Source organism: Octopus sinensis, linkage group LG10, assembly GCF_006345805.1.
Source record: "Octopus sinensis linkage group LG10, ASM634580v1, whole genome shotgun sequence".
Taxonomy (NCBI): domain Eukaryota; kingdom Metazoa; phylum Mollusca; class Cephalopoda; order Octopoda; family Octopodidae; genus Octopus; species Octopus sinensis.
Window position 1 is genome coordinate 85,540,607 of NC_043006.1, and position 14,598 is coordinate 85,555,204.

At 34.5% G+C, this 14,598-nt stretch overlaps 1 protein-coding gene across 1 annotated transcript; it reads right to left on the reverse strand.

Annotated features, from left to right (window-relative positions):
* Positions 1–431: 431 nt before the first annotated feature.
* LOC115216409 (proteasome subunit alpha type-4) lies at positions 432–14,298 on the reverse strand. The gene is made up of 8 exons (XM_029785720.2): positions 14,235–14,298; positions 10,465–10,507; positions 9,493–9,655; positions 7,355–7,432; positions 6,386–6,474; positions 4,712–4,842; positions 3,540–3,663; positions 432–723 (listed from the first exon to the last, which is right to left on the reverse strand). The coding sequence occupies exons 1-8, from the start codon at positions 14,235–14,237 to the stop codon at positions 575–577; spliced, it is 780 nt and encodes a 259-aa protein (XP_029641580.1). The 5' UTR covers positions 14,238–14,298; the 3' UTR covers positions 432–574.
* Between the last annotated feature and the right edge of the window lie 300 nt (positions 14,299–14,598).

The window sequence follows — 14,598 nt, forward strand, 5'->3', positions numbered from 1 at the left end:
GATTAACTATATATATATATGTGTGTGTGTGTGTAATGTGCATGGCTTAGTGGTTACGATATTTAGCTCACAATTGTAAGGGCACGAGTTCCATTCCTGGTGGTGTTTTGTATCCTTGAGCAATTTGTAGATTTTCTAAGTAAGGGCAGCTGTAGTCAATGGTGGATGAAAAATGCATGAGTTAAGGGAGAAAAGGGGGTGGTAGGAGATGTCTGACAGTGCAGAGCAGCAGAATAGTAATGATGAAGACAGAAGAAGGATGAGAGAGGGATGACATGTTGTTGGGTTGGTTGTAGGAGTGTGTGTGTATGGGATTAGGGAAAGATGCTGATAGAGTACCTGTGGAAAGAGATCAATATAAAGTAAATATCCAGTTGTGGACAATTCTAGTAAGTCGGTTTTAAAAAAAATAACAGCAAAGAACAAGAAACTTATTTTCTATATATATATTTTTTTAATACAGTTGTGATTAGTGTCCCCAAAATAACAAGACCCAACTGTTGAAATAAAAAAAAGATGAAAATAAAAAAAAATGACTGGTCATAATGTGTAACGCCACTGTCTCACTACACTTTTAAGAGGTTGATGGTTTTTCTTTCTTCTTCTCTGCCTCTGTTTTAGCCTCAGCTGCTTCATGTTTCTTAATTAACTCTTCTACATATGAAGCGGGAAGGATCTTGATTTTTGTTTCATCATTTTCGCGAGTGAGTTTAGCAATTTCAACTGTTAAATAGGAAAAAAAAAACCCAGTTTATTACAAAAGGTATGTTAAATGTATTAATGTAGTATCAAAATAAATAGAAATAATAGCAACTAAGACAACATTTTACTTTATAGAAATAGTTTATTACAAAAGATTTTGGATCTTTTCGGTTTGAACGGCAGTTTTTTCTAGCGGTGTCATATGAAATTGTCACCCATAATTATGACACTAGTATCAATCTATTGCATTTCAATCTGTTTAAGGGTGGGGGGAAGGGTATCTTTTTTTCTTCAGAAATGTAAATAAACCCAATCTGTTTCTTAAACGAGGGACATATTCATACAGCACAGAATGTTTTCACCTCAATAGACGTCATTGATTGGTTGAAATTGCAGAAAAAACAACAACAAATATCTTACAAACTATAGAATTTTCTCAATAAAGCCAAGAGAAAAAGATGTTTTATAAACACATTCTACCAGTATACGAAGTTTAAAAGTGTTTAGTTACGTGGAAATTATTTTAAAAAACAGCTGTTTAAACCGAAAAGATCCAAGATTTTTAGATGTATTGATGTATAGAAATGACAGCAGCTAAGGCAACATGTTACTACATAAGAGTTTATTACATGAGGTTAGCTTTAGTGTATTAACCCACCAGCATTTAAACCGGCCATATCAGGCCCAAATATTTTATGATCAAACTGGCTAGATTCAGCCTATCACATCTGTTTGACAATGTCATTCTAAAAATAAACAACCATGTCATTGAAATATCAAAGCTATGAGACAATGCATGATGTCTCTAAAAGAATCTGAATAAATAACCATTTGACAGAATAATCTGAATGCTAAAGGGTTAATGTAGTAGTATCAAAGTATACAGAAATAAGAGCAGCTAACCAAGGTAACGTGTTACTATGTGAGTTTATTACGAAAGATACTAGATGTATGAATGTAGCATCAAACTACACAGAAATAACAGCAGCTAATTAAGGGCAAATACATAATTTAAACAAGAAGTTCATATCACAGAACCAAATGTGGTCTTGATTGGGTTAAATTTAAATTTATAATAAAAAAACAAGCATGCAATTCAAAGACTACAAATTCTTGTTATAATTGACAAAAACAACCAAACCCAAACAAACACTACATTAAATACTGTTTTATTTATATATATATATATATATATATATATATAGGGGGAAGTAAGAAAAATCAATGAAAATGTACATTGTAAATAAAAAAAGAAAAGGCTTTTTATGAAAGGTAACGACAGATATATACATTTAGATGAACTGAGGTAGTAATAAGAGTAATAAAAGTCATTATTATGAGATAATTATCCCTTTCGTTACCAAACCGCCCGTATTTACCTATTCATATTTAAATGAGAATATCAGAGCAAATCTCTTTAGTACATTCGTGAAAACATGTGATTATACTTCGTAAACAGTTCATCTACAGTTTTGTACAACGATCGAAGTGTAATTTTAATTCCGTGAATTTTGGGAGATTTTTTCCGAAATTTGTTCCTATTGTGTTTTCAAAATTTGTTATTCTGACAAAAAATGGATACGAATTTCATTATATCAAGCAGCGAGTCAGAATTCGAAGGCTTTTCTACTGAAGACCTTGATAAATCTAACTCTATGACTGAAAAAAAAAAGCACGTGGTATTTGATAATGAATCCGATGTTTCATTTTCCGAAAATGAAACAGTGAATCCGAGAGCTCCAACAGCGATAAAGAAAATGAATTGGCACCTGAATGGAGTAAAAATTTAAAAACTTTCTTTCAGTGATTTTTCTGAAGAAACTGGACCAAGCCACAATCTTTCCCAGGAGAGTAAAGCCTTAGACTATTTCTTTTTACTTTTTTGAATGAGCCTATTTGAAATCATTACAGCGGAAACGAACCGTTACGCTAAATGTAAACAAAGCGAAAGAAAGGATAGTTTGTTATTTCCCACAACCCTAAATGAAATTAAGGCCTGTTTTGCCATAAATATTATTATGGGTATCAGAAAGTTACCCATAAATATTATTATGGGTATCAGAAAGTTATCCATAAATATTATGGGAATCAGAAAATTACGGCGGAAACGAGCCGTTACGCTAAATGTAAACAAAGCGAAAGAAAGGATAGTTTGTGGTTTCCCACAACCTTAAATGAAATTAAGGCTTATTTTGCCATAAATATTATTATGGGTATGAGAAAGTTACCCATAAATATTACTATGGGTATCAGAAAATTACGGCGGAAATGAACCGTTACGCTAAATGTAAACAAAGCGAAAGAAGGGATAGTTTGTGGTTTCCCACAACCTTAAATGAAATTAAGGCTTATTTTGCCATAAATATTATTATGGGTATCAGAAAGTTACCCAGAATAACAAATTCTATAGTAAAATTTTGTTGTATACCCAATTGAATATTAGCTAATAACCCATTTTCTATAGCGATGTTTGAACAAAAATTTTAATAATTTTATATTTTGTTGAATTTACCTGTATCTACCTGCAATTAGAGTCACTTTGTGACAAAAATTATAGTATAGAATTGGTTGAGAACATTTCATTAAATTATCTTCCAAAAATCACATTAATATATTGATAAATAAAAAATTTATAGATGTTCAATGAAACCAGACTAAATTTATGATTATGTTAGAAATTAATTGAAACACATAAGGGGTGTATTTTGGTCAGAAATATAGTAACGAAAGGGTTAAAGAGATTCAGCATACCGTGGTTTTGTCATGAGCTATTCATTGCTTTGAATGAACACCGGCTAATCAATAAACACCTAATATATATATATAAAATCCCTTACCTTTCTCTGATGTTAGTTTGGTCATATCCAATGTTTTGCTAAGGACTTTGATGGCTAAAGAAAGAGCTTCCTCCAGTGTTATTCCTGCTTCTTTGTATTCTTGTTTTAGCATCGAGACAGCACTCTGTGGGTTGAAAATAAAATGATTGTTTAATAAGACAATCTTTAAATATCTTTTAATTAATCTCAACTTTGAAAAATGTTAGAGAGTAGCAAAAGAAAGAAATGTAACTTCAGCAAATTAGATAAATATTTATCAAACTCTCACCTATTTTCAAGCAAGATATTATTTCTCTTGGTTGGACATGCTCTCATGGAATATTGAAAATGGAAAACTTTGCTTATATGATGGCAATACTTGTTTATAATTATTTCATGATGCCAAAACAAATACACATATCATCATCATCGTTTAACGTCCACTTTCCATGCTAGCATGGGTTGGACGATTTTGACTTAGGGCTGGCAAACCAGATGGCTGTGCCACACACACACACATATGTATGTGACCTTGTTTGTATGAAGTTTAAGGTGTTTGAGTATCCCTATGGGAGCCAGAAACGAGTAAGGTGAAGCAGTCATTTTTGCATGAGTCACTTATCTTTTAACTTTTACTTGTTTTGGTGATTATACTGCAACCATACTGGATCACTGCCTTGAAGAATGACTTAAAACTGTTTTCAGTCATTGGGCTGAGTGTCACACTTTAAACATCATCATCATTTAACGTCCGCTTTCATTGCTAGCATTGGTTGAACGATTTGACTGAGGTCTGGCGAACCAGACTCCAATCTGATCTGGCAGAGTTTCTACAGCTGGATGCCCTTCCTAATGCCAACCACTCCGAGAGTGTAGTGGGTGCTTTTACATGCCACGGGCACGGGGGCCAGTTTGGTGGTACTGGCAACGGCCACACCCAAATGGTGCTTTTTATGTGCCACCTGCACAGGAGCCAGTCCAGCAGCACTGGTGACGACCTCGCTTGAATGTTTCACGTGCCACCTGCACAGGAGCCAGTCCAGCAGCACTGGTGACGACCAGCACAAGTGATAGTAAGGTGACAACTATTGGGTTGATTCAATCAAATACACCACCACCTAACATTAACGACATCATGCTTATGTCAGAAATAATTAACATGATAATGACATATAAGAATACACAATACTCACAGCGCTGTTGTTGCCAATGCAAGTTGCTTTCCATCCACCATAATTTCCACTAGGATCACTCTGGTAAAGTTGAAAGCCATAGTGTTTATCCCAACCCATGTACAGAATGGAAACACCAAATGGTCTTTTACCTGAAAATTAATATAAACATGGAAAATTACAAGAAATTTATAAAACACGACAGTATTAATTTATTAATTCTACAGACAGCTTTATATGGAAGATTGGAACCTTTTGTTAGCTGAATAGACAGAAGTAAATAGAATCATGATCTTTGTTTAAAGGTACAACAAAATGGTCGAAGTTTAAATTAAAGAATGCTAAAATACATATCAGCTTCAAATTTTGGCACAAGGCCAGCAAGTTTATGGGTGGGGTTAAACTGATTACATCAACCCCAGGGGTCAAATTGTACTTATTCTAATGAACTCGAAAGGATGAAAGGTAAAGTCGACCTGGGCAGAATTTGAACTCAGAACGTAAAGATAGATGAAATGCTGTTAAGCATTTTGCCTGGTGTGCTAACAATTCTGGTACTTATTCTATTCTGTGTAGCGATTCTGGCACTTATTCTATTAACCTCAAAAGGATGAAAGATAAAGTTGACCTGGGCAGAATTTGAACTCAGAATGTAAAGATGGACAAAATGCTGCTAAGCAGGAGTGGCTGTGTGGTAAGTAGCTTGCTTACCAACCACATGGTTCCAGGTTCAGTCCCACTGCGTGGCACCTTGAGCAAGTGTCTTCTACTATAGCCTTGGGCTGACCAAAGCCTTGCGAGTGGATTTGGTAGACGGAAACTGAAAGAAGCCCATCGTATATATGTATATATATATGTGTGTGTGTTTGTGTGTCTGTGTTTGTCCCTCCGACATCGCTTGACAACCGATGCTGGTGTGTTTACGTCCCCGTAACTTAGCAGTTCGGCAAAAGAGACTGATAGAATAAGTACTAGGCTTAAAAAGAATAAGTCCTGGGGGTCGATTTCCTCGACTAAAGGCAGTGCTCCAGCATGGCCACAGTCAAATGACTGAAACAAGTAAAAGCATAAAGAGGTAAAGAGTAAACCTGTCATGCTAACAATTCTACCAGCTCACCACCTTAATGTTAAAATATATACTGAATACGTAAAGTGTTAGACACTTAAAATAAGCAAATTAGTAACTCCAGTTCTCTGAAGCTATTTGATTTGGTGTGCATATAAACAGATCGGCTACTTGTTTTTCTGGGATTAGAATGATGAAGGTGATTCTGATGAGACCCTAATAAAAGTTTAAAATCTATTAAAGCTGTTCATAATTTTTTTCAGTCTATAAAGAAATACGTGAATTTAACATGTCTGTATGCACGTCTACTATGTAGGTCTACATGTATCATCATTATCACTCTATGTCTGTATTCTATGCTGGCATGGGTTGGACAGGATCCGAGAAGCTTGAGGGCAACCATTAGTTTCTAGTGTCTATTTTGGCATTGTTTCTACTGCTGGCTGCCCTCCCTAATGCTAACCATTTTACTGAGTGTACCAGCTGTCTCTTCTGTGTAGCACCAACACTCATGGGGGTATCAAGTAACTCTCAAGATAAGAGTGTTGGGTAGTGATGTATCGAGGGAGGTGGCTTTGAACCAGGTGTAGAGAGACGAGACAGATAGATGGATTGATAGACATACGAACCTCCGAATTGAGTATAGGACTGCTTTATGTCACAGAGTGCACTCACAACTTGCTCACAAGGCATGGGTTCTGCATATTGTAATAAATACCTTTAAAAAAATGTGTAAACAATGAATGAAAATAAAACAAAAATTTCAACACAAACATTACTGGTTTAATATATACATATAATATATTATAATGTATTTATCACTTGTTTAACTCTTTTGTTACCATATTTCTATTGAAATACACTTAGTTTTAATTAATCGTGAAAATAATGAATTTAGTAAAATAACTGTCAATATTAAGCTGGTATTTAGAACATAAATTAACATAAAATTTTGATGGAAACTTGCTTAATTATAAAGCATTGATATTCACATTGATTTTGAATTAATCATTCCTTACTTCACACTTTTGAGATTTCAAAGATAAGATTGTTTATTTTTAGAATGACATTGTAGGCTAGATGTTAGAGGCCAGATTTGGCCAGTTTAAACATAAAACAGGTAGAATATTTGAGTGAGATATGGTCAGTTTAAATGCTAAAGGGTTAAGCTTACAGCCACTTCTACCCTTTAGCATTATATCTGGTCAAAATATTCTACCTGTTTTATGTTCAAATCAACTAAATGTGGCCTCTCACACCAACCTTACAATGCCATTCTAAAAATAAACAATTGCATTGTTGAAATCTCAAAGCAACAAGATAATGCATGAGTAATTCAAAATTATATGACTAAGTATGCATAAATTTGACAGAGTAATCTGAATGCTAAAGGATTGAAACAGGAAGTTTATATCACAGAACCAGAGATAGTCTCAGATAGTTACTATGAAAAGAGTTAATAATTAAGACTACGCGAAAGTATTGAATATTATTGGCAAACGTCAATGAATCTGCTCATATGGCAGTTCTTGTCTACAGGACAGTTAGGCAGATTTCAAAACAATTATATTTTACATTCTTAAAAGTAATTAACTAACCTCTGAGCGATAAGTCGAAGTTCATTAGTTAGGACATTGGCATCGGAAGTGATACCAGCTACACTGCAAGCCATGTCACTGGAAAATAATTGAAATAACAAAACAAATGAAATCAAGGAAATTTACGGGGCTGGGGATCAAGCAATCAAATATCACGAGGAAATGGTTAATTTGAAATATTGGTCTGATTAAACATAACAAAGCTAGTTCTATATGAGGAATAACAGAAGTCCACAGGTAGAATTTGAACTAAGGACACTTAGGTAATCACTCGACCTACAGGACATCTGACCACCACAGCCATCATAAACAAACAAACTACAGTCTGAGGAAATTAGTGAAGGTCTTCATAGTCAGAGACAAAAATGAAAAGTAAATTAAAATTTGAAAGATGAGATAAGTTTTGTGTATCATGAAGGGAAGTGGATGTCTATGTTTTTAATTGAAAGGCTCTACCAAATAGCCAAATGCTATTTCATCTTTCTTTATGATACACAAACTTATTTTAAATTGCAAATTTTTTAACAAGAAAAAGTCTGGCATTTTTCTACTTCAGTCAATTCTATAACCCTATTTGGAATATTGGTCTAAAACTTTGGCATAAGCCCAGCAATTTTCAGGGAGGGGTTAAGTTGATTGCGTCAACCCCAGTACTTGACTGGTACTTATGATTCTGCCAGCTTGCCATATTCCTATTTTGGAATATTAGAAGAGTCTGGTTTTCGTTCTATTCAAAGTCAACCTTAATGGAATATATATTTATGTATTTACACAGGTGGTGAATTGGCCGAGCCCTTAGAGTGTAGGACAAAAATACTCCACAGTATTTGTCCCAAAACTCGTGTTCAGAGTTCAGATCCAGCTGAGGTCATCTTTTGCCTTTCATTATTTTGGGATTGATAAGGTGGTGAGCTAGCACAATCGTTAGCACACTGGGCAAGATGCTTAGTGGCATTTTGTCTCTTTATGTCCTGGGTTCAAATTCCGCCAAGGTTGACTTTGTCTTTCATCCTTTTGGGGGTCAATAAATTAAGTACCAGTGAAACACTGGGGTCGATGTAATCAACTAGTCCTCACCCCTCAAATTTCAGGCCTTGTGCCTTCAGTAGAAAGGATCATTTTGGGGCTTGATAAAAGAAAGTACCAATCCAAGGCAGCAGATAGGTGGACCTGTAAGAACATTGGATTGGATGCCTTGTGGTCTACTTAGGTGACTGACATAACCTTTTGCCTGGCTTAACCCCACCACAAGGTTCCTCGGTTGCCTTTAGTGGAATTCATTCTTTTGTAAGCACTCAGCCAGGTTTCTCATTTGAGGATGCCTTTATCCCTATTCTCACCAGTGTCAGAGGTCCTAGAAAGAGTTATGGGCCCCGCCTTCCCTTCCTGACTAAAAAAAAAAAGATTAAAAGAGGTTTTGCAAAACCTTTCATATTCATGACATGTACAATATATATATTGTTCGCTTTCCATGCTAGCATGGGTTGGACGATTTTGACTGAGAGCTGGCGAACCAGATGGCTGCACCAGGCTCCAATCTTGATTTGGAAGAGTTTCTACAGCTGGATGCCCTTCCTTACACATATCATAATTCTGACCCCCATCATCGATATGTCTTCTGACTTTTTGTTCTGAGTTCAAATCCTACCAAGGCCAACTTTGCCTTTCATTCTTTCCGGGCTGATAAAATAAAGTACTAGTCAAGTTCTGCTATCAATGGTATTGACTAAACCCAACCCCTCAAAATTTCAGGCCTCATACCTATAATTATTTCAAATTTTGGCACAAAGCCAGCAAGTTTGGAGGAGGGGATAAGTCAATTACATATCGGCCCCAGTGTTCAACTGGTACTTATTTTATTGACCCTGAAGGAATAAAAGGCAAAATCAACATTGGTGGAATCTGAACCCAAAATGTAAAGACAGGCAAAATACCACTAAGCATCTTGCCCAGCATTCTAACGATTGTGCTACCTTGTTGTCTTCCTCATGTTCATAATAGAAATGATTATATACTTTAAAGTGTCATCGAGTTTTGTCACACATCTACTGCCTGGTCACAGACACAATTTCACTGCAGTCTATTCAAATTCAAATTATCAAAAACAACAAAAGAATGACAGCACAAATTTGACTTACTCATGAAGTTTGTAGATTTTCTCTGAGTAAGAGACCTCATCAAGTAGTTTATTGACATTTCTTCTTTCAGCTGCCAAAAGAACTCCATCAGTGGCCAAAATTCCAAGGCAAGAACCAGCATGTCCAATTGCTTCCATAGCATACTCAACCTGGTACAAACGACCTGAAAATGAAATATTAAGATGCTTATAAAAAGAATTATATTTCAAGATTTTATTTAAATAAATTACAATTCCTGCTGTTTAACTATGAAATACAATTTAAAATGCTTCTTTTTTAATCTCCAAAGTAAATTACAAAAATATTGTTGACTAAAAAGTGAAAACAAAAACTGTCAGTTAAAAAAGATGAAAAGATAAAAATTTAAAATCTCCATTTATATAGGATCCTACTTTGTAAACACAATGTAATGGTTTGTAGATGTAGATATTTCAATAATTTATGTGAATATATACCATAACTGTCTAACTTGGGTTAAGGTAGGAAAATGGAAGCAAAGATGTTTATCAACAAAATAAAGATGTTAGACAGTTCTTCAGAAATACAAAAAAGAGTAAGATTGATTGATATCAGGTATTCACAGTTTAAACATTAACCCTGTCTGTGACCAATCCTGGTTTTAGACAGGTTAGTATAAATCTTCTTGTTATAAAGTGATCAGAATATCAAGTTAAATTTATATTTCAAAAACTAGTTTAAAAATGACAAAGTTTACGAAATTCTTCATTGTTTCCAAAACGAATTGAAACAAAGGTGTATTTCAAAAGGAATATGGTAAGAAAAGGGTTAAGGTAAGTGCAATTTGAAATGAGACTTTATAGTGAAATAGTGAAACTAGCTGGAACCACTTTCTTGAACTTTGCAACAAAGTTGTTGGATTTGCACATTTTTTTCAAAGAATTCTGATTACTTAAAAAATATTTCAAGAAGAAACAAGAGATTTAGTAAAAGAAGAAAAGCAAAACAACCTACCTTCAGGTGAGAAAATGGTAGTTCTGGAATCATAACGTCGAGCCTGAAGAATAATAATAAAAAATATTGCTTAAACTGGAATAACACTTTTAAATGACTAAAATATATATTCACATTGAAAAGCAACATCATATAGAAAATTATTTTTTGTGTATGTGTTTTTTTGGGGATTTGGTGTAAAGAAAAATTGTAAACTAGAAAAAAGGAGTGCAATTAGAAACGGTACTGATGATGACAAAGATTAACCCTTTTAGTATTCAGGTTACTCTGTGAAATGTAATGCTTATTTATTCACATTGTTTTAAATTCATTATTCATTATCTTGTAGCTTCGAAATTTTAATGATATGATTGTGTATTATCAGAATGATATAAGGCGGTGAACTGGCAGAATCGTTAGCATGCTGGACAGAATGCTTAATAGTATTTCACTCGTTGCTATGTTCTGAGTTCAAATTCTGCCAAGACTGATTTTGCCTTTCATCCTTTCGGGGTCGATAAATTAAGTACCAGTGAAACACTGGGGTTGATGTAATTGACTTAATCCTCTCCCCCAAGCTGCCCTTGTGGCAAAAATTTGAAATCATTATTAGAATGACATTGTGGGGTAGATGCAAGAAGTGAGATCTGGCCAATTTTAACATAAAGTAGGCTGAATATTTGGGTTAGATATGGCTGGTTTAAATACTAAAGAGTTAAAATAACCTTGAATACATATTACTCTTTTACTTGTTTCAGTCATTTGACTGCGGCCATGCTGGAGCACCGCCTTTAATCGAGCAACTCGACCCCGGGACTTATTCTATCGGTCTCTTTTGCCAAACCGCTAAGTAACGGGGACATAAACACACCAGCATCGGCTGTCAAGCAATGCTAGGGGGACAAACACAGACACACACATATATGACAGGCTTCTTTCAGTTTCCGTCTACCAAATCCACTCACAAGGCTTCGGTCGGCCCGAGGCTATAGCAGAAGACACTTGCCCAAGATGCCACGCAGTGGGACTGAACCCGGAACCATGTGGTTGGTTAGCAAGCTACTTACCACACAGCCACTCCTGCGCCTAATTGAAAAAAAAAAAAAACCCATCAGACGACACAGTTTTTTTGTTTGGTTTTATGCCCATTTTTGCAAGGAAGATTTTTCTATGGCTAGATGCTCTTCCTTACTTGCTTTCCAAATAAGTAGTTTTCATTTCACTGGTTTCTCACAGGTTGAAAGCTGAAACTATAGGACTTTTTGCTTACTGGCGACAATAAGTAAAGACACCATTGTGAGGGCAATGGTGAGTCTGTGCAACTTGGGCAGAAAGAATATCACAAAGTATCTCTTCAAATGCTCGTATTTTTTTTTCCAATCTTTACCAGTACATATATACAAACTTGCACATAGCCTTCATCTATTAAATCACACTTACAAAGCATTGGTCAATCTAAAGCTATATAGAAGATATTGGGCTGGTGCATAATTATTGCAGCTTTTTTTCAACAAAAACATCTTTAAATGATTATTCCGGAGCATATTCACCATCTACTTCAATTACTGTTTCCCATTTACTTGGCAGATGGTCATTTAAAGATGTTTTTGTTAAATATTGTTATTGTTTTTGTTGAAAAAAAGTCGCAATGATTATGCACCAACCCAATGCTTGTACAAGATGCTATGACATGACAATTAGGAGCAGAGGTTGCCACATACAAAAGAAATGATGTGATTGTCACAAACTAGGGATTACATATTGGGATTTGATTGCTACTGAAATAAACTGGAGCTGAAGAAAATAACAGTCTTGTTGATAATCTATGTGGTGAAGGATAGAGTTTGATGAAGAGAAATTACTTAATCCTTTTGTTACCATATTTCAGTTGAGATGCTCTGTGTTTCTTGTAATTAATTTTAAATATAACAAAGAATTTAGTAAAACAACTTAGTTATCATTAACCTGGTGTTAGGAACATAAATTGTGACTAAGGTTAGGTGGAAGATTTTAAGTCAGAACTTTTGAAAACTACAGAGCCCGAGATGGTTTCAGGTGGGTTGATATCAAAAGGGTTAAGCAACAAGTCAAAGTAAAGACTGCAAGGAAAAATTATAATAGTGATGAAAATATGTTTTGAGATAATATATTTATCTACGTTCTTAAGTAAATCGATTCTGTGTCATCATCATCTTTTAATGTTCATCTTCCATGCCAGCATGGACTGGACAGATTGACAGGATCTGAAAGGCTCAAGGACTGCATCATGATCCAATATCTGCTTTAGCATGGTTTCAATGGCTGGATGCTCTTCCTAATGCCAACTAATTTACAGAGGGTACTGAATGCTTTTCCTTTATAACACTATTGATGATGAGATCACCATGTAACTTGCAAACACTAAGATTCCCTTCAAGCGAATGAAGATACAGTAGAGAGGGAGGTAGCTTTATGCCAGGAAATATAGGTTAATAAATGAGAAAAGAGGAATTACATCTCTTTCTCTCTCTATGTGTGTATACATACATACTTATTGTGCAAACAGAAGCTAAGTGTTATGAAGGGGTCAAAATATACCATATTGACTTTATGCCTGACCAATTTATAAGGACACAGGTAATATCAATATGGCTAAATTTCCCCAAGTAATATAAAAGAAATGAGAGAGAGAGAGAGAGAGAGAGAGAGAGAGAGAGAGAGAGAGAGAGAGAGAGAGAGAGAGAGAGAGAGAGAGAGAGAGAGATCACAGCATAGATTCTAGAAGGATTTTACGATGATACATCAAAACAAATGCATAATGCTGGAAGAGGAGAAAGTAGAGAACCTAGGTGGTGTCTACCCGAGCATCTAAAATAAATGCATATATGAAGCAATGACGTTATCGAACATTTTAAAATCTTAATTTTATAAGCATCCCAAAAGCAGAATTTATTTATGTATTCTTTTAAAAATAATAAACGAGGAACTGGAATCAAGTGGAAGTTGTGAGGGGTTCACCAGTTCGTTTATATACTTAAGGAGTGAGAACAAAGCAAATAGAAGATTCATTAGACGAGATCGAATGAGATTGTATGTTGTTCATGGTTTTCTCTACAGTATTAACGATATAAATGAAGAAAATTAGCTACAACTAATCGAAAACTAGTAGCTGAGCTGAATTCGCCGGTCGCTTACACAAAACGGCGATAAGCTTTATTGTAGGTGAATCTACGAAATCCGAGTATGTTTAAGACCAAACAATAAAATGTATTTCATAACAAATTTACAATAATAATAATAATAATAAAATGTAATGGTAAATTATAAAGCATTTTATTAAAATACAATTTCCGGAAAAAATCTTGTTCTATATGAAAATTATGTTACGATTTACACTGATTTTTTAACTCCGCATAGTTGTTATACGTGAAGAAGTGGTGTTTGACTACAGGGAAGTACATCTACATAGGATATATTGGAATTTAGAGACCGTTACAAGGAAAATATAATATCAAAGAAACCGAGGGAATAATCAGAAAGGAGGAAATAAGAAAAATCAATGAATAGATGACCGGTGCTTCTTTTTTAATAAGAAATCGAGGTTTTATGACCGCGCTCGGCATCGCGATGACAACGCAACTTCTAATTTAACGAGGTTCATTAAACCCTGTTTGAGGAATCACTCCATAAAATATGAATAAACACAATCATATTATTCTCATTAGTTGATAATTGCTAAGCTAGATGAGATAAGTAAACTTTATGTATTAAAGAAATACAACTAATTCAAAGAAGACGTGAAAATCACTCACCATCTTGAAATATTGAGGATGTTCAATATTAGTTTCGTATATTTCGGTTCGTTATGATTTCAATACTTATTGAAATTATTTATTTTCTGAATTATTAAAAAAAAATTATAGATAATTTCAATTCAATTTTTTATTAAAATAAATGCTTTAATAAATTAATTTAAACATATATCTATAAATGTTAATCAATGACGTGATAACGGAAGTTCAATTGTTTTCAATTAGATTAGTCACTGTAGTGGTATACCTACAGTTTAGTGCTCCACGAAACTGTATATCTTCAAAGTTTTCTAATAATGAATTTTTTGAAGAGAAATTTTGCAGAGATGAGTTTTCTAAGCCTTATCTTGATGAAATCAAAATC

What these genes read in the sequence shown, in the direction of transcription:
- LOC115216409 (XM_029785720.2), bottom strand. An exon ending in CTTCGACTTATCGCTCAGAG is followed by an intron (nt 6,475 to 7,354) that starts GTTAGTTAATTA and finishes ATTTTTTTAAAG; the next exon opens with GTATTTATTACAATATGCAG. An exon ending in GTCCTATACTCAATTCGGAG is followed by an intron (nt 4,843 to 6,385) that starts GTTCGTATGTCT and finishes ATTAATTTTCAG; the next exon opens with GTAAAAGACCATTTGGTGTT.